This window comes from Cydia amplana, chromosome 17 (genome assembly GCF_948474715.1).
Source record: "Cydia amplana chromosome 17, ilCydAmpl1.1, whole genome shotgun sequence".
In the NCBI taxonomy this organism is placed as follows: Eukaryota; Metazoa; Arthropoda; class Insecta; order Lepidoptera; family Tortricidae; genus Cydia; species Cydia amplana.
The window spans coordinates 16059214-16082860 of NC_086085.1; the positions used below are offsets into that span (position 1 = coordinate 16059214).

Consider the following 23647-nt stretch of genomic DNA (forward strand, 5'->3'; position numbering starts at 1 on the left):
TCTATCAACTTATATCTCTCCAACTAGATCTTTGATTTATGTAGGTAGGTACCTACTTAAATATATAACTTAGCAGGTACTTACAGCTTTAAAGGTTAAGGAAAAGAACTCTTGCATGTAGGTGCTATATGTGCTTGTGTTATTTTGAATTTGAATAACTTGATTATTAATTCTATACGTAACTACATACAAGAGGGTCAATTCTTAAGCCTACTTACCTACCTACATAAATAGTACACTTAAATTAAACGTTTCAAATAAAATCGGAAGCCTGTGACATGGAAGGGCATTAACGATACGGGAATCTTTAGATTGATTCATTGACGAAGACGCATGGTTTGGTTCATATTGTCAAATTATATTAGTTAACTGTAGAGTTAAAGTTTAGTTTTGGCAAATCTGTACGTCACCGTGAATGACACTTTCTAAAAGTGCCTGTTAAAGCCTGCGTAAAGCCTTTCACCTTGTCGAGCAAGGAACCCGCAACTTAGGGAATATTACCCATAAACTCAGGGTATTTGATTTGAATGATACTTATTCTTAAACTTACGTTTGTTATGGTTCCACCTGCTAAGGTGCGCCTAAGAGAATCTTTTATTCGTTCACAAACTAACGTCAAGTTATTTGTGATGAAACCAATATATTATGTACCTATCTAAACCTGCGCAAGGCTGCCATGTTTACACCTGCGTAAGGTGTGCCAAAAGAAACTTTGATTCGTTCACAAACTAACGTCAAGTTATTTGTGATGAAACCAATATATTATGTACCTATCTAAACCTGCGCAAGGCTGCCATGTTTACACCTGCGTAAGGTGTGCCAAAAGAATCTTTGATTCGTTCACAAACTGACGTCAAGTTATTGATGATGATATTATAACCTATGTAAGCCTGCGCAAGGCACGTCAGACATATTCACAGAAATATAAATGATATGGTCATAACACAGGCGTGCGAGTAGACCACAATCACAAAAATATTACAAAGATTAAGTTGTAAATATCTCTTTTTAGAGAAAGTAAAAATGGTTTAAAATAATGTTTTGGGTAAAAATCAGTCGAAATAGGCAAGGCTTCGTTATTAGAGTTTTCATTTTTGTTTACCAATCTATTTCAAGGGTCCCGAACACCCTATTGGCTAAACCCGAAATTGGGCTAATTAACTGTGGTAAAAGTGAAAACTGCTTTCCATTTACATAACATTTCTAAAATTATAATAGGTAAAATAAAAACCTAAGATTCCAGGCCTATCTCGACTCATTTTTATTTTAAAGATGAAAAAATCTTTGCACCCTAATATAAAATTGTGGTCTGGAGACGCTAAGCCTCATAACTTGGGTGGCATAGATAATACTAAGAGATTTAGTCACCTAATTTCGACTATAAGCCCAGGCAGAATATTGATAATTAGAATAAGGAGTGGTCAATCCTCCAAGGTCCATACAATCTGTGGACTCTAATTAAATCAGGCTCGGTAAGCTCACGACACGACAGAGCTTACGATTCCATTCTGAAATAAGCTATGTTTACAATATATATTACCCATGGTGTGAAACAAACAGCCTGCTCAAGGTGTACAAAGGGTCCGTTTAACGGCCCTATAAACATCTACAAACCTTTGAAGTCTAGGCCTGCTACAATATGACAGACTAGAAATAAATACATATGATCCCAATGTAAGAGCAGCTCACAGTTGCATAAATTACATTTGGCTGGAGAGCACTTGTCTTTCAGTTAACATGTTTACGAGTACCTACCTATGTACACGACATGACCAAGGTTACCTACCTTTTTACATAATTATTATATCCCTGACTGCCATGGTATATTAGGAAAATTATCATGTGCTGGCGGTCCTGCACAAGCATGTTTGAAATAAAATATACAAAACTGGCCTAACGGGCGTTTATGAATTATGTATTTTACACCCTTGTGTCTGTATTGTGACCCTGGAAGTTTTAAACCACCTGTATCGTAAGTGCTCCTATGCACGGATTAAGTTTATAATAAACTACCCATGCCCTAACCTCAAGGGCAAGTGCTTCTATGCACGGACCAGATACTGTTATCACTTATTTCACTTATCATGACTTGTCATAGTTTGATACTACACGTTTAATAAATTTAAGACCGTGGAATGTACCCACTACAAAAGGTTTTTAAAAATAGTGACTGAATGGTTTGCACGAACGGTTCTAGCACAGTTTCTGGGCGGTCACGTCTAGGGCATGACCCTCTAGTTCTCAATTTATACAAAATTATAGCATTGTGATACTGTTCGCTTTGCACAATAAAATAGGGGAACAGGAGCACGCCTTGCGAAAAGGCGAAGCTATTTTGAAACGCAAACCTTTCAAAAATAGATTGAAATATATAAATAATTATGTTTTTGGTGTGGAACATGTAATTGTACACCCAAACAAATGCAATCATTTATTATATGTTAGCAAAACTCTGCCAAAGTGTTAGTCTGTCTCTACAGTGTAACCTGAAGGCATGAATGCACATGAATCTCTTGAAACATGGTGGATTAACTAATTTACACCCCGTCTGTGTCTTGCTCCTACCAAATCCACAAGTTGAGGACCTCAACCTATCTAGGCACCCTTCTTGCTCGAGACCTGAAAAAATAATCTCATGCAGTCAAGTGTCGGAAAACCAGGTCCACACTCTTAGCACTACCGTGAATATATCTAAGAAGTCTGTATACTGCCTTCCAGGAGGCGGGATGTTAATAGACTAGCCTATATAGTAGGCCAGAGATATAGTATACAAAAGCACACTGGCCCAAATCCAGTAATATTATATGCACTTCAGAATACAAAATAATTGACTATTCTGCGTATATTTGATATCAAAAAGTTACAATTACCTACCCTTAGGTCATAAGGAGGATAAATATACATAAATATCAAATATATTCGACAAAGTGTTGACCCTAGCATTGGATAAAATAGGTTCCTCTTAAACGGCATCTGCGCTGTTGGCTTTGGGCCCACGGGTGCCCGGCAAAAGGTCGGGGACCCCATGGTTCCGCACAGTTATTGCAAATAATGTAAAATCACAAAATAAACACAAATTTTCATTTTGGTTAAAAACACATATGCGATGAGCTAAGGTTTCGAATTAAGTACCTTATTCTTAATCTGGAAAGAGAAGACTGAATATTCAGAATTAAGCTATGTCTATGAATGGTTTACATAAATTAAGCCACTTTAGCGTTCAGAAACAATCAAGTTTATGTCTACTAGTAGGCACCAGATAAGGTAAACTACTCATACTGCATATATAGACAATAATGAGTACAATTAAGGTCACTTAGCTAAACATGAATATAAGCAGAATGAGTTGCACCTATACAAATATCATTGATAAAGCTCTGTGGCAATTCTACATTTACCATTTGAACGCCAAGAGCACCAAAAAGCGTCGTAACTAGTGCCCACATGAGTATTATGATATGGCTTAAGCTCTCAAAGTAACCTTCACAATTTTAAGTAAGGTTTGTTTAGGTCCATTAGCTCGCGTTCGCGTTATTGAAGCGTACAAACGATTAAATGCATTTTATAGCTATAACCAAATAAATAGCTCACACTGGCTCACAGTCATTAAAAGAATTCAGTAAAATCATTAAAAGTATTCCCTATGACATTTTATTAAGTACTTACCCAATATTAACTTTGTGGGTAGTGATAGTGATATAACGAATATTTAAAATATTCGTCTACTTAATCCTGAGGGATTCTGGAAATAAGAAAGGTCTTGTCCTTGTTATATCCTGCAACTGCTTACCTTACTAGATAATTATTATCAAATTTGTCAATAATTGGGAGTTATAAATAAAAACTACTCGAGTACTTTATGATTTTTATCTTTTCATATTTTAATTACATCACTCCATATCACAGATGTTGTATGCTCCCTGAAGAGTAGACTGACTTATCTTCTTTTACATAGTCTCACATACATATAATTAAGTACTATAGCACCCTTGTGGTGACTCACTTATTTTCGTTGAAAATTTATAAGTACCTACATTAAATACGTATATAAAATGGAAAGTTAGTATCATAATATAATGGTATATAAAATTGTATGCTTTACTAAATACCTCTCTCCTCACATGTATTAAAATAAAGGGTGTACTACATAATTAATTAATTAATTAAACACTCCTAATATAATAATATTACATATACATAATATGTAAGTACATGTATAATCACATTGGCTTGGCGTCTTCCCACCACCAGGCGATAACAAACACGTCTCAATATATTACTTTAGGTTCCGAATATCGGTACAGTTGTTTAATGACAGCGTTTTACACAAAAATAAAACGCTAATTAAATAACTTACCATATTCGGAACCTAAAGTTTTAATCCTGCCTGGTGTAAATATGTATAATTTTGAGACAATGAGGTAATTTGCGTTTATTTCTAACTGTCAAAATTGTCAAACGCAACTGCCTGAAGTGGTGGGGGTGTGGGAGAGAGATGGACGTATATGCTAGAAAAGGACAATACGACTAACTACAGTGTTGCCACTCTCAATATATTACTTTAGGTTCCGAATATGGTAAGTTATTTAATTAGCGTTTTATTTTTGTGTAAAACGCTGTCATTTAAAACCTTCGCGTTTTGAACACATATTAACTGACATTTATAGACGGGTCTAACGCGAAATTTATTCAATTACCTTTATTTACCGACGTTTCGACACAGGTTTCACTGGTCATAGTCGCGGCTAGATGTCCCAGCAAAATGTCAAAACAGAGATTTGTGCAACTACCCGATTTGTGTATTTAACGTCGGTAAATAACGGTAATTGAATAAATTTCGCGTTAGACCCCTCTATAAATGTGAGTTAATATAATATAGGTACAGTCGCCACACGGGATTAGATTAGGGTCCTAGCTAAATTGGTTGTTTCATACTTACGCTATGGAATGTCCAATTTAGCTAGAACCCTAAATGGCGTAACAATCATGGAGCGTGACTGTATTACTCGAGAAATAGGGAAGTGTTCTACTGTGACGGGGTAGCCTAGGACAGATTATTAAATTGTACAACGGGACTTAATCGCGTATCTAAGTTTTAAGATTTACCTCCGACGTTTCGAGGACGGCGTTGTCCCCGTGGGCTCGGAGAAGACTGCAGTTAATAATGTGAAAAAATCGTGAAAGTTTAAATCAGTGTTAGGACAGAGAGATGTATCCATTTGTTCACTTTTTTATTTTTTACAATGCAGTATAAGGTGAAAAAGTGGATACATCTCTATATGTAGACGACTGTACAGGGCGTTAGCCGTGATAGCTGAAGACACCGGTTCGAATCCGGTCTCCGCCACTGGAGGATTCACAGTCGTCTCTTTTCCTTTAGTAAGACAGATATGACATTTAATTTCAGTTTATATTTATAATTTATAATATCTGGGAGACCGAGCAAAGCTCGGAAAACATATAAAAACTCGGAAATGCGCGTTTTCTTAGAGATAAGACCAAGCTAGATCGATTTTTCGCCCCCGAACACTCTTATATAGCAAATTTTATCGAAATCGTTAGAGCCGTTTCCGAGATCTCCGAAATATAATTATATACATATAAATAAATAAATATACAAGAATTGCTCGTTTAAAGGTATAAGATTATAAGATATAGTAGTGTGATCGACTACTTAAAAACACAAAGCAAAATATTTTATATTATTTTTTTTTTTAAATATTAATTAGTACATAATATACTAAGGATATTGATACTAGTAGGAATGAAACACGACGTATCCAAAACGGCATTTATTATTTCATATGTAATGTAACACATTTGTAAATCGCTCTCACAAATAACCGCTTATAGCCTACAACACCGAGGGGCGCTCTGTGCGCCGCAACAAACTTTATGGCTTCGGCACACAGGCGCGTTTTCCGGGCGGGGCGTGAGCGCGGCGTGAGCGTTTTGTATGTAAAAGCGGCGCGCCCCGCTAACGCTGCGCCCGGAAAACGCGCCTATGTGACGAAGCCTTTAGGTACGACCCATAGACTAGGAATCCTCTAGACGGAGTTTAGAGCAATTATTTCATGAAACCGATGCTGCCAAAAATACTGGGATGCGGGGGACGAGGTGAGCGAGTCCCGCGCCGTGATTGGTCCGTTCAAAGACACGGACGTCACACAGACACTTTGACTCGAAAATGGAGTAACTACCGTATATTTGTGGCAGAGGGGGTAGCGCTACTATGCTCAGTCTGGAGGATGTCTTAATTGTCTGTGGTACGACCGCTCTTTTGTTATTTATCCACATGGCAACGCACAAAGCACCCTTGTTCAACAATCACCGATTTGCAATAATTTATACGTACCATTAAAATATAAAATATTATGCGTGTTATTATTATGTTAAAGTCACTATGTTTTCGCGAAGATCCTCTTCAGAATTACGAATGATTTATTCTAGTTTAAATATGATTATATTGAAAAATGTATAGCTATTAGAATGATAATCTTAAATTGACACGTTATTTTGGCTAGTTGTCGGCACTGCGGTATAAGGTCCTGCACGGCTACCATGAGTTAACAGTTGAAATTTACACTAAGTAGCGACCATGCATTCCCTCTCGATCGCACCAATAGCTCACTGCAAGCGAGATGGAGTGCTATCGCGAAACACTTAGTTGCTAGTGTAAACGTCAAGTGTCAACTCAAGGTAGCCGTACGTGTAGCCAAATTGCGAAGTTCCGTCCGCCGTAGTCAGTGTTGATAGTTTGTACATTCGCCATCAGATAATCGGAGCGGCCAAAGTGCTTACAAGTACGCTTCTATTGTCAAGACGCTAGAGTTGCGTGTTCAGTTATTTCTGAGCACCTCGGCCGCTCCGATATACCCGATGGTGACTGTACATTAACCGCTTTACAAGTGATCGCCGGCGATCGTTGGATCCTTTCGCAATTACAAGCTGCTTTTAATGTTACTTGACACGTCACTCGTCAACACCAATGAAGACAGGTCATTTTGTATGGAAATTGCAATAGAAAAATACATGATTTCATTGATTTTAAGTGTATTATGCATCCATATTAGAAACGCACGAAACCTGACGGTATTTGCGCGAATTCCGCGCGAAAGCATAGCGTTCTCACACCTCTCCACTTCATTATTATAATTTATAACCTGGGCTATAACCGCGAAGATCGAAGTTCGCAAATTGCGGGGATCTTTCTCTTTCACTCTCATTGAGACGTAATTAGAGTGACAGAGAAAAATGCCCGCAATTGACAAACTTCGATTTTCGCGGTTATAGCCCTGGTACCATTACATACAATTCGACACCACTTATTACTAAATAATTTCGCCAATTAATTACACAACATTTAACATCGCACTATAACTAACTTACGATCCAGGGTTGGTCCAAATGTGTTTGCACTAAAATGTATCAACTGGAAGGTGGATCGGTCGCGTGCGATACAATGTGTCGTTCAAAAATTAAAAAAATAATACAATAGTAGGTAATCTAAAGCTCATAGTGAAATAGCTCGGATGAATTAAAATATTTATAACGTAGTTTACTACGGCAATGTCAACACTTAATTGTATCATACATATTATAAAAATAACAAAAAATATAAGAGTTGTAAAGTTAAAAGTTTAAAATACCATCATGCTAAAATATATAAATTAATTATCAAAACATGTCCTTACAAGAGATCACAGAAAATGGAAGCTTGCATTGCAAAGTTTGTATAAAAAACAATAAAAAGTAAAATGTATAAAAAAATCACAGTATAAAAATGTTGTTGGAATGACTAAGCAAGTACTCGCAATAAAATAGACAGCACAAGTTAGATTTGTGATAGAATAAAGCGACAGCGGGCAGAAGTATAATAAAAAGTATAAAAATACCCTCATTTGGCCTAAAAACTTCATATCACGTATATACAGTAAATTTATTTGTTGTTAGAGAGAGAGAGAGAGAGATTAAAAAGTTTTTAGATTAAATGAGGGTAAAATGAAAACAAAAAAATACATGTCCAATAACATTAACAATATAACAATCCAGGTCGGACGCGTATACTTACATTAAGGTCCCTTCGTACCCCGCTAACCGTAACTTACTACGCGGGAAATACTCCCAAAATATACTAAATATATAAATATATATCACTCGTGTTCGAGACCAATCAAAATTCTAAAACCGTTGGCACAGTTTGAGGCTGATTTGCGTTCGAAAGGACATGAGAATGATTCCCATTTCTTCTATTTAGACCAAATACTCGATTAATGTATACGTGTAAAGTTGAAGAAAAAGCGGCCAAGTGCGAGTCGGACTCGCCCATGAAGGGTTCCGTATTTAGGCGATTTATGGCGTATAAAAAAAAACTACTTACTAGATCTCGTTCAAACCAATTTTCGGTGGAAGTTTACATGGTAATGTACATCATATATTTTTTTTAGTTTTATCATTCTCTTATTTTAGAAGTTACAGGGGGGGGGGGACACATTTTACCACTTTGGAAGTGTCTCTCGCGCAAACTATTCAGTTTAGAATAATGATCTAATGATATTAGAAACCTCAACATCATTTTTGAAGACCTAATATCCATAGATACCCCACAGTCCCCACACGTATGGGTTTGATGAAAAAAAAATTTTTGAGTTTCAGTTCGAAGTATGGGGAACCCCAAAAAAATATTGTTTTTTTTCTATTTTTGTATGAAAATCTTAATGCGGTTCACAGAATACATCTACTTACCAAGTTTCAACAGTATAGTTCTTATAGTTTCGGAGAAAAGTGGCTGTGACATACGGACGGACAGACAGACGGACAGACAGACAGACAGACAGACATAACGAATCTATAAGGGTTCCGTTTTTTGCCATTTGGCTACGGAACCCTAAAAAATCGTGCCAGAACATTCTTCCTACGTCGCTATATGTTTTGTGGTAACTGAATGTGGTTGGTCGGTCGAAGTATTTTACAGATGGCGCCAGCATGTGTTTTACCTGTCAATCCTATGAGTAGGTAGTGACAAATTCTTGTATTTTTATTTTGGAATTTTAGCCTGGCGGCTAGCCTCCCATAGAACAAAACTAGACAGGTATAACCTGTGCGGGCGCCATCTATAAAAAAACCTTTGACAGTTGCCAACCCCATTGTCAAACGTCAACTTTTGATAATAATCCGCATAATATACGGAGCCGTACACGTAAATGGTCAAATTCGAAAATTAAATTTGTCTTAGACTGTTATGGCCATAGGTATCCATAAACGGCTGCTAACTTAATCAGTTGATGATCGATGATCGTCGTTTGTCCCTATCTGTCGTTATAACATAGAGAGGGACAAACGATGATCATCAGCTGATTAACTAAGCAGACGTTTATGAATACTGTTAGACTTTACACATCTAATGCAATCTTTGATTTGGACGAATCGTACGAGTATTATATTTTGTTCGATAATTTTTTTGTGATTTAGTTGTTTTGTAGAACGAATGGGAATGTCCCAAAATGTGTGCCAGTTGCGTCGAGAACGTTGTCCATTCGACTAATATTTCTACTTGTTCGGGGTTGTGCGCTCGGCTTCAACTTTTTGCGCCGAACGGTACAACTCGACTCGATTCCGTTTAACTTTGCACCGACTTTGACAGACCAAAGTGTAACGGAGTCATTATAAACGTCATATTTTATTTCCATAGAAATTTTAAGATTATGATGACACTCGTGCACTTCGTCTTAGCAAATGCCATGTAGAGTTAGATTGGTGCGATTCTATAAGATATACATTGGTACCTACATCTTATCTCGTATCCCTTTCGTGACTAGGTACCAAATGTTTTCAATAGTATCAAAATATTGAGTAGCTATTTTAAGATCTAGGAAACGCGGCAGTCCATCAATTACAAAGTTATAAACAATAATCGCTTAACTCGGATTTCATCAAGCAAGTCGCTATAAAACCAACTGAGCTACCAAAGTCTCGCTCCTGATGAAATATATAGTAATATTGTGATGCCAAAAAATAGTAGAATTGAGTCAAGTGGTACAGTCCGGCGATGAGTTCGCTGGAGCCCTATTGACTATACCTTACCTATGTTAAGTCGAGTTAGGCCGTTACGTTACGAGGCAGCGCCTCTTATAGTTATTTATAGTTCTTTCCAACCAGAGACAAATGATAATAAAATCTAACCATCTCCTTAGCTGTGCACACAACTGTTGTTAAAGGCATCATCAGTTATTCGTGTTTAGCGTTCTTACTTTACATTTAGATGGCGTTGTAGCGTTAATAAAACATTTTACCAGGCGCTAACTACAACAGTGATGATGCGTCTGAGATATTGTTAGTTTTTATTATTAAATTGTCTTTGCTTCCAACGTAGAAATCTACACTAGTGTAGAACTGATCTCTGGCATGGTACTGTCTTAGAAATAGGATAGACCTTATAAATAGGACTTAATTTAAAGAGTGAGTAGAAACATTACAGTACAGAGTAGACCATAAGAGCACACATACACCGAGAGATTTAATGAAGAGGTCGGTTATAGTCACTTGGAGCCTTTATAGAGCAGCCGCCATGGATTTTAAAGACAACATTTTTATTCTGAACGACAGACGTATTACGTCAAAAATATAAACTATATGTCAGTGATACTGATAGCTGACCTAGATGGCGCTGCCCAGCGCAACAGGTACATTGTCAATCTAGTAAAGTAAACTAAGAAATATTGTTCAACGCCGGGCGTTTGAATTATTTATTGTAACTTAGTTGTCCGTGGTAAGGCACTGGTCCTTCGCTGATCCGCACGCAAGAAATATATATCTTTCTTGTATTTTGTAAACAGCGTCAATGGGAAACCCACGCCTAAAGCCCCATTTAGACGGTTCAAGAACTTGCATACAATTTTAGTTTTTGCGATATTAGGTCGATCGACTGAATTCTTTGTACATCAGATATGTACAGTTGGCCAAGGTGGTCACAAATATTTGCACACGCCTCTATTGTCAAGGCGGTGGAGTGCGTATTTAGATATTTTTGAGCAACTCGGCGGCTCCGATATATCTGATAAGTACCCTGTAGTTACCAATGTATCGAATATTGCTTGCAAGTTCTTGAGCCGTCTCAATGGGGCTTAACGTCTATTTAGGTCCAAGTGACAAACCGAGCGACAGCGAAATACGACACGCATACACTTCACTCAACAAATTGACTACGATAAGAGCGATTGGCGACAACATGCCATTGTAAAATGATCTCTGTCACACATTAATTAAAATCGACTTTCACCTGACCCTTTATAGAAACTAAATTGTAACAGTGTAAAAATATGCATAAACTATTTGTTCACAACAAAACATTTTGTTCTTACGTCAACATTGATACTTACGTCTAAAAAATATTATTGAAATGCTCATTTAAATAAATTACACGGTAAAACGAAACAGTTAATCCTATTGTTAAAATTAAAACAGCTACTTATTTAGGAATGCAGTTAAGAACAACATTAAATTTTAAAACGATTTGTTATAGTTGAGGTATAAAACGATTAAAACGTACACTCCTTTTATTACTACGCTTGCATTGCCCTCAAAAGTCTCAAAATGTCCACAAAACATGTTATTAGACAGTGAAGAAATCTTAAGCAGCGTACGCTGTGTCTATGTGACTGCCCCGCTTTCACATAGTCGATACCTATACGTAACGTTATTCATTTCATACACTTGTCAATGCAAGCGTACCAATTTCATATAAATAATTATTCTATTCTCTAGCCGCCCAGAGACCTATAAAAAGGTCTCCTGTTCCATTCTAATTTGAACTTTGTGTTGACAAAATAAAATTTCATTTTGCTTGGCAAGGTTTGACGTATGGGGCGGCTAGAGGCTATTGTTTACAATAAATCTTGTTTCAAAATTAGTTTTGTTCAAATGCTTAGTATATATTTCTTAATATAGCCTGTTTTGACATTCGTATTTTTGACACACAGTCAAAATAAGTACATTGCATGGGGCTTGTTATAGTTACGAATGTCAAAAGTGCTGCCATGATTTTAATTTTAAATACGCGTACTCGTATAAAATCTGTTTCCTAGCTAACTGATATGGTTGCGTGACAGCAGCTCAGGTTTGAGGTCATACGTGTTAATTATGTATGTCTAAGTGTTAAGCGAGGTTTTAGTGAAGGGATCCGTTTGCTTCTTTGCTACCACAGTATACAGTCGTTTTAAACCCTTAATCATATACTCTAGACGTAAATATTTAGGTCGTACTGAACGGATTTGGGAACAACTCGAAAATCGCGCAAAAATTGGCCAAAGGTTTTTTTGAGATTTCGGTCGGTTAGTTCCATTGTAAAAGTCGTTCATTATGGGTTATACCCCTATATAATCAGCTCGTGGAGTAACGCTAAGGGTTGAAACGGCATGTTATAATAAGTTAGCTTTCGATCCCTCGTGTGATCGCTTGAAGTGGTACAGACGGGGCGTGTGGAGGTGCGCCCGTGTGACTGTGTGTGTGTGTGTGTGTGTTTACCGTACTCGCACACGCACGAGCAGCTTCCTCCAGCGCAGGCGCACGAAGCAGCCGCGCGACCGCTTCGGATTCTCTCTGTGGACATTAGACGATCGGTTAGTCTAGTAAAAAAAACCGGCCAAATGCGAGTCGGACTCGCATTCCAAGGGTTCCGTACATTAAGTCCGACTCCCGCTTGACTGCACATTTCTAATAGGTTTTCCTGTCATCTATAGGTAAAGAACAATTTTGTGTATTTTTTATTTATTTATTTATTTAAACTTTATTGCACAGTAAAAATATACAGTGACAAAAGGCGGACTTAATGCTACACGGCATTCTCTACCAGTCAACCTTTAGGCCAAAAGAGAAACATAGTTGGTGCGGGGTATGTAAAGAACACTAAAACTTGATGCTTAAAAATTAATAGGCACAAATATAAATGTAATGTGAAGATATAATAAATATATATACAACAATAATATATACGTATATGTATACAATAAATATATATAAACCTGCTACTAAATTTACTATGAAGATCTGACTTAATCTTTAGACTTTTCAAAAAGATACTTGCAATATTTTTTCAAAAATGTTGACCCAGTAGTTTCGGAGATAAGGGGGGGGGGGGAATGGTAATTTTTTGCCTATTTTCTTGAATAATTGCTAAACTATTTATCCTAAATTTATAAAGAAAATATATTTGAGATTCCTACAACTACCTCTTTTATTTGATATGTAACACGATATAGTTTAAAAATCTTTATATTTTAATTTTCTCATTTACCCATCAAAACTGGCCTCCATATTTAAAATTCATTTATTTACGTTACATGTCCGTTTTTGGGTCACAAACTTCCATATGTGTGCCAAATTTCAACTCAATCTGTCCGGTAGTTTCGGAGACAACGGGCCGTGACAGACGGACAGACAGACGCACGAGTGATCCTATACGGGTTCCGTGTATTGCTTTTGAGGTACGGAACCCTAAAAATAGAGTTCGGGTGGTATAGATAATATCTGGGTGACCGAGTTTCGCTCGGAAAACATATAAAAACTCGAAAATGCGCGTTTTCCCAGAGATAAGACCTAGCTAGAACGATTTTTCGCCCCCGAAAACCCCCATATACCAAATTTCATCGAAATCGTTAGAGCCGTTTCCGAGATCCCCGAATATTATATATATATATATTTATATATATATATATATATATATATATAAATAAATAAATAAATAAACAGGAATTGCTCGTTTAAAGGTATTAGACAGTATAGGAACCACAGACAATCCAACCTCTAGACATAGCATAGTCGCGCTACCCCCTCTGCCACACATACGGTAGCGTTACTCCATCTTCGAGTCAATCCCGTGCCGTGATTGGTCCGTGTCTTTGAACGGACCAATCACGGCACGGGATTCGCTCACCTCGTCCCCCCGCACCCCCGTATTTTTGGCAGCATCGGTTTCATGAAAGAATAGGGATGATGACACATGTTGAATTTTATAACAAAATCTAGTAAAATAGATAGCAAACGAGCAATTTATCACAATAATGTGGATATTTAAATTCAATATTGAAAAATTACAAAATTACAGGACCTGAAAGTTTCAAAATTTAAGTTTTTTTTAACTTCCAAAAACGATAAAAGTAAGGGTACCATTCGATTCCTTACATTTCATCCAAACAAATATTTCGGCCTTTGACTACAATTTCTGACTTTTGTGTTACTTTAATGCAATGGGTCCCATATAGACATTTGATCCTAAAAACAAACCCGATCGATTGATATCATAAAAAAAATTTAGTCATGTAGCCTATTGGCCTAAGCTCAGTCTAGATGTTGGATTGTCAGCGATAGGAACTGACCGGAGTCACGGGTCCGGCTGTTGGTCCCCGGCCTCCCCGCCGCAGCGCCGGTCGTCGCTGGGGTGCGTGAGGTAGCGGCGGCCCACGCGGCGCTCCAGCGCGCGCAGGTCCTCCCACGCCTGCGCGGTCTGCAGCCACGAGTGCGCCAGCGACTTGTCCACGCTCAGCCGCTTGCGCTGCTTCACTTGCAGCAGGTTGTTGATCAGGTCGATCGCTGGGAATGAGCAGGTACGTTAGGACCGAAAGTGTAAAACATTGAAACTAGCGACGCACGAAAAACTCGACCACGGGTTGGCATTCTTATGACTCGCTTAGACGGTGCGAGAATTCGCATGCGAGTTTCATTACATTGCGGTATTTGATCGATCGACCGAATTGGTTGTAACCTATTGAGTCCGCAACGTAACTAAAATCGCATGCGAGTTCGCGCGCCGTCTAAATCGACGCTTAGTATTCGGCGTTAAAATATCTTATATTATATTGTGTGTCTGCGATTAAATCCAAAACGACCACAATCACATCGCTACTGTCTGACCGTCCCTTTAGTGCACGCTACGGTGAACGTAACAGCCGGGCTAGCACATGATTGGCGCGATCGTAACTCGCGGTGAAATAGACTACCCGTCCCTTTTTTAATAACATATGTAGTTAGAAAAAGACGGGCAATCTCTCTCGCGCAAGATACTGTCACACCAATCATGTGCTAGAGGTGCAGAAAGTACATTTACTTCATAAAATCCAACTTTCACGTGAGCTCCAAGTATTTCGATATGGACACCTCACGTAAATACTGAAAGCCTCAAAAACGAGGTAAGTTTGTACGAAAACATGTTTTATCTTGTGTAGTGTAACCTTCGGCGGAGATCTCCCGCCACGGCTGCGGCGGGTACATGAAGGCGGCGTTCTGTATCTGCTCGCCGATGTCCTCGTCCTCGTTGAAGGGGAACGTGCCGGACAGCGACACGTACACGATCACGCCCACCGACCACATGTCCAGCGAGCGGTTGTAGCCCTTGTTCCGCAGGACTTCGGGGGCTGAAAGTGATAAGATAAGATAAAAGATAGTTTATTCAAGTAGGCATAATTACAATGCGCTTATGAACGTCAAATAAAGCTAGGTAGACCGGCTCCAACCCTACACCTCTGCCCCGAGAAGATTTAAATCCCCCCTCCATTGGAGAAGGGTATCCCATTATGGGACCGGCAACAAACTCGGCGGGACACATCTTTTCAAAAATAATTACTTACATCTTACAGTGCAATTTACATTATTTTCTAATAAACTTGTTTGAATAGCTTACACAGATTTTGCTATTGCACCCTGCAAATTTTCCGAGAACACTGCTGTAGATATGTACGACTAAGCGCCACTTGCACCATCCCACTAACCCCGGGTTAACCGGTTAAACCGTTAACCCAGTGTCAAATTGTACTGGTAATCATGGTAACTCCAGGTTCAACCGGTTAACCCCGGGTTAGTGAATGGTGCAAGTGGCCCTAACAATACTAAAGTTAAAGTTGGTGGCCCATGAGGGGATTAAGTTCGCCTCACTTTATGTGAGCTTTTATTTTGGTTTATACAGTAAACAAATCAAAACTATAGCTAAATAAATAATTGTTTGGACTAAATAATGTATCGCGTTTAAGAATTAATTTCCCTATGAAAATATATAGGACAGTGTTACCGAGGTAAGCTGGAGTGCCGACGACGGAGCGTCGGAAGGACTTCTCCCCGATGATCCTCGCGAAGCCGAAGTCGCACAGCTTGACTTGCGGCAGGTCGCCGTCGGACGACAGCAGAACGTTCTCAGGCTTCAGGTCGCAGTGGACAATGTTTTTGGCGTGGAGGTGCTTTAGGGCTACCAGGATCTGTGTAAAAGAATATAAATAAAATACTTAAGAAATGTTGCGAGGGATGGCAATGATGGTACGGGCCAATAGTCTCACAAGAGAAGGCCTAAGATCGTGCGAAACGCAACCGGAATAAACCCAAAGATGAGAGAGGGACATCGTTCGTTCACACAAAGACCTTAATCTAACATCAGCTAAATACGATTGAACCACCAAAAATCACTCGGGAAGAAGACAAATGTAATTAATATATAATCACGCTTTAGCAATTGCTATATAAAATAAACTGTTTTCAACTAATGTACATCTCATTCAGTTCAATGGATTTAATTTTAAGCAATTCCCACCTGTGCCACCAAGTACTTGGTAGTTCTCTCCGTAAGCCGCCCTTTTTCATGACTAAGGATCATCTCGAGCATGTCTCCCCTAAGCTTCTCCATGACGACGAATATTCGCTCCGGCGTCTCGAACATTCGCTCGAGGTTGACGACGCCGGGGTGGGACAGGTTCTGCAGGATGGCGACCTCGTTCTTGAGCTGGGCCTCTTGCTTGGTCGGGAAACGGAGCTTGTCTATCACCTGTTGGGGTAAACGGTGGATTACTTTAGGAAATTTGTCTAGAGCTACAAGTATGGCTGTGCTATAAGGCGTGTCCAGTCCAGTCGAGGCCCATTCTTCGCCAATCTGATTAAATTGCCCGATCAAATCAGGCCGTACGGACGCAAACGCCAATAATCTCTCAAATATCACCATAAATCTTAAATTGGTGATTAAATTGGAGATTGACGCCAATTTAATTTCTGATCAAATCGATCGATTTAATCATCCCGTCTGGACACCGCAATACAAAACCTCGAGATATGAGTAGAGTAATTTATAGATGGTCAAGCAAATCTTGTCAGTAGAAAAAGGGATATGTCGGGAAGGGATATCGTCCCATAGAAAATTTGAAATTCGCGCCTTTTTCTACTGACAAGATTTGCTTGACCATTTATATCAACTAAATTTTACCATATAAAAAGTCGTTCGGTGTGATTAATATTTAATATTCATGCCGCAGTGTTCGTAACTCTCAGAGTTAAAAAGGTGGGTTAGGTTAGGAAATGTATAATGTGACATGCTTTGGTTTTTATCTAGAATGGCCGACTTCCGATAGCTATAATTTGAGCCTTTATTACTTGGCGCCCAACGTGGGGCTTGTAGTGCGAAGATATCGCATCCAGTACTCTTCAGGCGAGCTCAGAAGCATTAGTCACGTGGATTTGGTACATGGCCACGCCACACCTTCCAGCTTCCTTAGCTTATAAACCCATAGAGGTCGTGCTCAGGTTTTAGTGTGGATACCTTGATGGCGACGGGTTGCTGCGTGCGGCGATGCAGGCCGCCGTACACGATGCCGAACTGCCCGGAGCCGAGCACCTCGTCCGGGTGGATCTGGTACACCTGCGCCATCTCCGCGCCGCGCTCTGCCGGCTCCGTTGACGACGATGCTTCCGCTATAAATTATATTTGATTTTGATATATATAAAAAAATGTGATTCGTTAAGCTTCCCACAGAATACGAACTGATCGGGAGCACAAGAGCGCTCTGTTAAGTGGTATGTCATATTATTAATTTCAATTTTGGCCACAAGAACTACCTTGTCCCACCGGCCTGTAAAATTGGCGCCCAACGTGGGGCATGAGAGGCATTAAAGGATCATTAATTGGTTCTCTTTGTAGCCTGAGATTAAGACGAAACAGGAGCTGAGATTTAAATATTTTAGGTAAATATACCCGTCTCGCTAACGGAAGCGGCTCCTAAAACTAGTGCGATAAGGACAAGGCGAAAAATCCTACGTAAAAATCTCACAAATCGAGGTTTCGTACTCGACTGTTTCCTGCTCCAAAACCTAACCAATCGTAACCAAATTTGGGAATCTAAATGATTATGAAATTATCTGTGTCGGACCGTTTTGATTTTTTGGCTAATCGATATCAGTTTCGAATACCACGCCTCTCATTGCGGTATATTCAATTAGACCATTTTGGCCATTTTTGAAGGGCTCTAGCGCCTTAAAAAACAAAAATATCAAAAAAAGCAAAACGGTCCGACACAGATATTGACAATATTAATCCGTGTTGAAAAAATCATCGCTCTAGCTTCAAAACCCACGGAGGAAACAGGCGAGTACGTTTGTATGGAGAAATGACCACTCCTGTTGGCTCTTAACGCTCGTGAAGTTGCCGGGTAGTATCGGTGGTGACCATACCTCGCAACCGAGCTAGCAAATCTGTAGCAGTTATACGTCAGGGTTATCACTACTACGCATAAACTAAAGTACAAAACATATTTTTTCTTTGTTTTCAAACACACCAATATTTTCAAGCAATGAAAATTCCATGTTAATATTTGAAAGAATGCGAAAGAAAAACGTGATTTTATAAACAAAATAACAGATACATTGAAACGCACCTAATATTGACATTGACCTGTTAATTTATATTATTTGACAGTAAATTAAACCGTGTTATATCGGAAGAGGGTCAAGACGGTTCCCGATCAATTTTACTAATCTTACATACAATAAAGTTAAAGCAAAATGGTTCATCATAATCGCCAACCCTGACACAAAACTGTCATATGCTACGGTTTTGCTAGCTCCGTTGCGGGGTATGGCGGTGACTCACGGTCGTGCCGGCGCACGGCGGTGACGGGCAGCAGCGCGTGGCGCACGGCGGTCTCCCAGGAGCGCGCGAGGTAGGCGCCGACGCCGGACTCGGGCGGCGGCAGCGCGAGGCCCGCGCCGGCGCCCACCGGGTCCACGCCCACCATGTAGTCCACGTTCGCTGTGCGGATCTCGAAGCAGTGCATCACGTCTGTGGAACAATACGATTTTATTATCGAACGAGCGAGCGAAGCGAAGCTAAGTTCTTACATTCGACTTGGGACACGCACACACGGCTGGCTAGGGGCACGTCCCGGCATTTCAATGTTTTTAAGCTGAACTATCAGAGGATAGTTTGATACACAATAACTTAAGTAAATTTGTTCTAATTTAAATGAAATTGGGTAAACGTGTAGTTGAGGGCATTATATTTTAGTCATTAAATTATGAGCAGGCTCGCTCAAGGGGTTATTGAGCTAGAAGAGCTTAGAAGGCCAAAAAGCAATTTGAGAGGGGTCTTGCTATTCTGGTCATCTTTTTTGCAAGAAAGTATGGTCGAGTTTGGTATCAAATGAAAGTGCTCGGCTTACACATTTATATATTTTTTTAATTTAAAATACAGTTCTATGCGAAACGCGAGTTCTCAGTTCGGGGCGAACTACTAGTTAATTTCTTATTATCGAACGAGCGAGCGAAGCGAAGCGAAGTTCTTACATTCGACTTGGGACACGCGGCTGGCTAGGGGCACGTCCCGGCATTTCAATGTTTTTAAGCTGAACTATCAGAGGATAGTTTGATACACAATAACTTAAGTAAATTTGTTCTAATTTCAATGAAATTGGGTAAACGTGTAGTTGAGGGCATTATATTTTAGTCATTAAATTATGAGCAGGCTCGCTCAAGGGGTTATTGAGCTAGAAGAGCTTAGAAGGCCAAAAAGCAATTTGAGAGGGGTCTTGCTATTCTGGTCATCTTTTTTGCAAGAAAGTATGGTCGAGTTTGGTATCAAATGAAAGTGCTCGGCTTACACATTTATATATTTTTTTTTAATTTACCATTAATTAAACTACAGTTCTATGCGAAACGCGAGTTCTCAGTTCGGGGCGAACTACTAGTTTAACAGACCTCTCTCACCATTGTTTGGGGTATCGTCCAACCTTTATAACGCTTTGGTAAGAATCGAGGTCTCCTTAATCCACAAAAGTGTATCTAAAATATATCGCGGTATCCTTGGTAAATTAAATGCATCACATGTCATATTAGTCTTACCGCTCTAATCGTTTATTTTTCCTAGAAAGATGCGTCCCAGCAGCGTAGCATTTTCTTTCGGAAACAAAAGATAGAAAGGTTACATAAAGGAGGTTTCTGAAATCTGATAATGAGATCAACACAAGAAGATTGTGAATGAAAGGTCATCATCTTCCTCGCGTTGTCCCGGCATTTTGCCACGGCTCATGGGAGCCTGGGGTCCGCTTGGCAACTAATCCCAGTAATTGGCGTGGGCACTAGTTTTTACGAAAGCGACTGCCATCTGACCTTCCAACCCGGAGGGTAAACTAGGCCCATATTGGGATTAGTCCGGTTTCCTCACGATGTTTTCCTTTACCGAAAAGCGACTGTGATATTTACCAGTGATATGATACTTTCATTCACAAGAAGATTGTAAATGAAAGGTAAAAAATAAAATAAAATGCAGACCTGAGTGCAGTGTCCGTGCGGTGTCGACAGCTAAGATCTCGTTGAGCGGTATCTCCTTGTAGTATTTGGAGCCCTGGTCCGACTGGAACAGTGTTATTGACTTGCTGTCCAGTCGCCAATAATGCCGCTTGATCTGTCAACACACAAACATTTACATAAATCGTTCCAGCTGAAGTGGAGAGTGGAAGAATTGGCGTCGGCAGAAATTATCGTCCTGCGACCGATTTCTCTGTCTATGGTTGTGAAACTTGTGGACTCAGTTAGTCCGTCAATAATACTGAAATGAGAAATGACATCAGACATAGTCACAGCTCACCTGTTTGTCCTTGTTGGTGAAGTGCACGAGCCAGCCCTCCTTGATGCTCTGGCCGGTCCTCTTCTTGGCGTGCTTGACGCTCTGCACGATCCTCATGAGCGGGATGTTGGCGCTGGGCGAGGACGAGCTGCAAGGTCAGAGCTCTCACCTGCTTGTCCTTGTTGGTGAAGTGCACGAGCCAGCCCTCCTTGATGCTCTGGCCGGTCCTCTTCTTGGCGTGCTTGACGCTCTGCACGATCCTCATGAGCGGGATGTTGGCGCTGGGCGAGGACGAGCTGCAAGGTCAGAGCTCTCACCTGCTTGTCCTTGTTGGTGAAGTGCACGAGCCAGCCCTCCTTGATGCTCTGGCCGGTCCTCTTCTTGGCGTGCTTGACGCTCTGCACGATCCTCATGAGCGGGATGTTGGCGCTGGGCGAGGACGAGCTGCAAGGTCAGAGCTCTCACCTGCTTGTCCTTGTTGGTGAAGTGCACGAGCCAGCCCTCCTTGATGCTCTGGCCGGTCCTCTTCTTGGCGTGCTTGACGCTCTGCACGATCCTCATGAGCGGGATGTTGGCGCTGGGCGAGGACGAGCTGCAAGGTCAGAGCTCTCACCTGCTTGTCCTTGTTGGTGAAGTGCACGAGCCAGCCCTCCTTGATGCTCTGGCCGGTCCTCTTCTTGGCGTGCTTGACGCTCTGCACGATCCTCATGAGCGGGATGTTGGCGCTGGGCGAGGACGAGCTGCAAGGTCAGAGCTCTCACCTGCTTGTCCTTGTTGGTGAAGTGCACGAGCCAGCCCTCCTTGATGCTCTGGCCGGTCCTCTTCTTGGCGTGCTTGACGCTCTGCACGATCCTCATGAGCGGGATGTTGGCGCTGGGCGAGGACGAGCTGCAAGGTCAGAGCTCTCACCTGCTTGTCCTTGTTGGTGAAGTGCACGAGCCAGCCCTCCTTGATGCTCTGGCCGGTCCTCTTCTTGGCGTGCTTGACGCTCTGCACGATCCTCATGAGCGGGATGTTGGCGCTGGGCGAGGACGAGCTGCAAGGTCAGAGCTCTCACCTGCTTGTCCTTGTTGGTGAAGTGCACGAGCCAGCCCTCCTTGATGCTCTGGCCGGTCCTCTTCTTGGCGTGCTTGACGCTCTGCACGATCCTCATGAGCGGGATGTTGGCGCTGGGCGAGGACGAGCTGCAAGGTCAGAGCTCTCACCTGCTTGTCCTTGTTGGTGAAGTGCACGAGCCAGCCCTCCTTGATGCTCTGGCCGGTCCTCTTCTTGGCGTGCTTGACGCTCTGCACGATCCTCATGAGCGGGATGTTGGCGCTGGGCGAGGACGAGCTGCAAGGTCAGAGCTCTCACCTGCTTGTCCTTGTTGGTGAAGTGCACGAGCCAGCCCTCCTTGATGCTCTGGCCGGTCCTCTTCTTGGCGTGCTTGACGCTCTGCACGATCCTCATGAGCGGGATGTTGGCGCTGGGCGAGGACGAGCTGCAAGGTCAGAGCTCTCACCTGCTTGTCCTTGTTGGTGAAGTGCACGAGCCAGCCCTCCTTGATGCTCTGGCCGGTCCTCTTCTTGGCGTGCTTGACGCTCTGCACGATCCTCATGAGCGGGATGTTGGCGCTGGGCGAGGACGAGCTGCAAGGTCAGAGCTCTCACCTGCTTGTCCTTGTTGGTGAAGTGCACGAGCCAGCCCTCCTTGATGCTCTGGCCGGTCCTCTTCTTGGCGTGCTTGACGCTCTGCACGATCCTCATGAGCGGGATGTTGGCGCTGGGCGAGGACGAGCTGCAAGGTCAGAGCTCTCACCTGCTTGTCCTTGTTGGTGAAGTGCACGAGCCAGCCCTCCTTGATGCTCTGGCCGGTCCTCTTCTTGGCGTGCTTGACGCTCTGCACGATCCTCATGAGCGGGATGTTGGCGCTGGGCGAGGACGAGCTGCAAGGTCAGAGCTCTCACCTGCTTGTCCTTGTTGGTGAAGTGCACGAGCCAGCCCTCCTTGATGCTCTGGCCGGTCCTCTTCTTGGCGTGCTTGACGCTCTGCACGATCCTCATGAGCGGGATGTTGGCGCTGGGCGAGGACGAGCTGCAAGGTCAGAGCTCTCACCTGCTTGTCCTTGTTGGTGAAGTGCACGAGCCAGCCCTCCTTGATGCTCTGGCCGGTCCTCTTCTTGGCGTGCTTGACGCTCTGCACGATCCTCATGAGCGGGATGTTGGCGCTGGGCGAGGACGAGCTGCAAGGTCAGAGCTCTCACCTGCTTGTCCTTGTTGGTGAAGTGCACGAGCCAGCCCTCCTTGATGCTCTGGCCGGTCCTCTTCTTGGCGTGCTTGACGCTCTGCACGATCCTCATGAGCGGGATGTTGGCGCTGGGCGAGGACGAGCTGCAAGGTCAGAGCTCTCACCTGCTTGTCCTTGTTGGTGAAGTGCACGAGCCAGCCCTCCTTGATGCTCTGGCCGGTCCTCTTCTTGGCGTGCTTGACGCTCTGCACGATCCTCATGAGCGGGATGTTGGCGCTGGGCGAGGACGACGAGCTGCAAGGTCCAAGCTCAGCGCTCACAGGTATAGGGCATGAGGGTATATCGTGGTCGGTGGTGGCGTTATGTCCGTGTCACATTGGGAAAGATGTATGTGTTTGTGTGTGGTATAGCTGTTGTTTGGACCCATAGATAGTAGTTTAAAATATTTTTATGATTTATTAATGTTTTACTTGCGTTGTGTTAAAAATGTGGCAGGTATGCTGCTAGCTACATCTAGTAAATCAACAGGAATAACACGATCTATTAGGTCTTTTAGTTG

The 23647-nt window shown here is 41.6% G+C and overlaps 1 protein-coding gene across 1 annotated transcript in view; it reads right to left on the reverse strand.

Moving 5' to 3' along the window:
- Positions 1-12518: 12518 nt before the first annotated feature.
- Positions 12519-23647, reverse strand: part of LOC134656113 (serine/threonine-protein kinase D1) — a 136637-nt gene continuing 125508 nt past the window's right edge. The window contains exons 10-19 of the mRNA XM_063511633.1: positions 23257-23382; positions 23105-23216; positions 20569-20701; positions 18893-19081; positions 17567-17718; positions 16571-16801; positions 16058-16241; positions 15225-15407; positions 14382-14586; positions 12519-12597 (exon numbers count right to left, since the gene is read on the reverse strand). Coding sequence (XP_063367703.1) covers positions 12519-12597; positions 14382-14586; positions 15225-15407; positions 16058-16241; positions 16571-16801; positions 17567-17718; positions 18893-19081; positions 20569-20701; positions 23105-23216; positions 23257-23382 — 1594 coding nt within the window. The remainder of the gene's footprint in view (positions 12598-14381; positions 14587-15224; positions 15408-16057; positions 16242-16570; positions 16802-17566; positions 17719-18892; positions 19082-20568; positions 20702-23104; positions 23217-23256; positions 23383-23647) is intronic.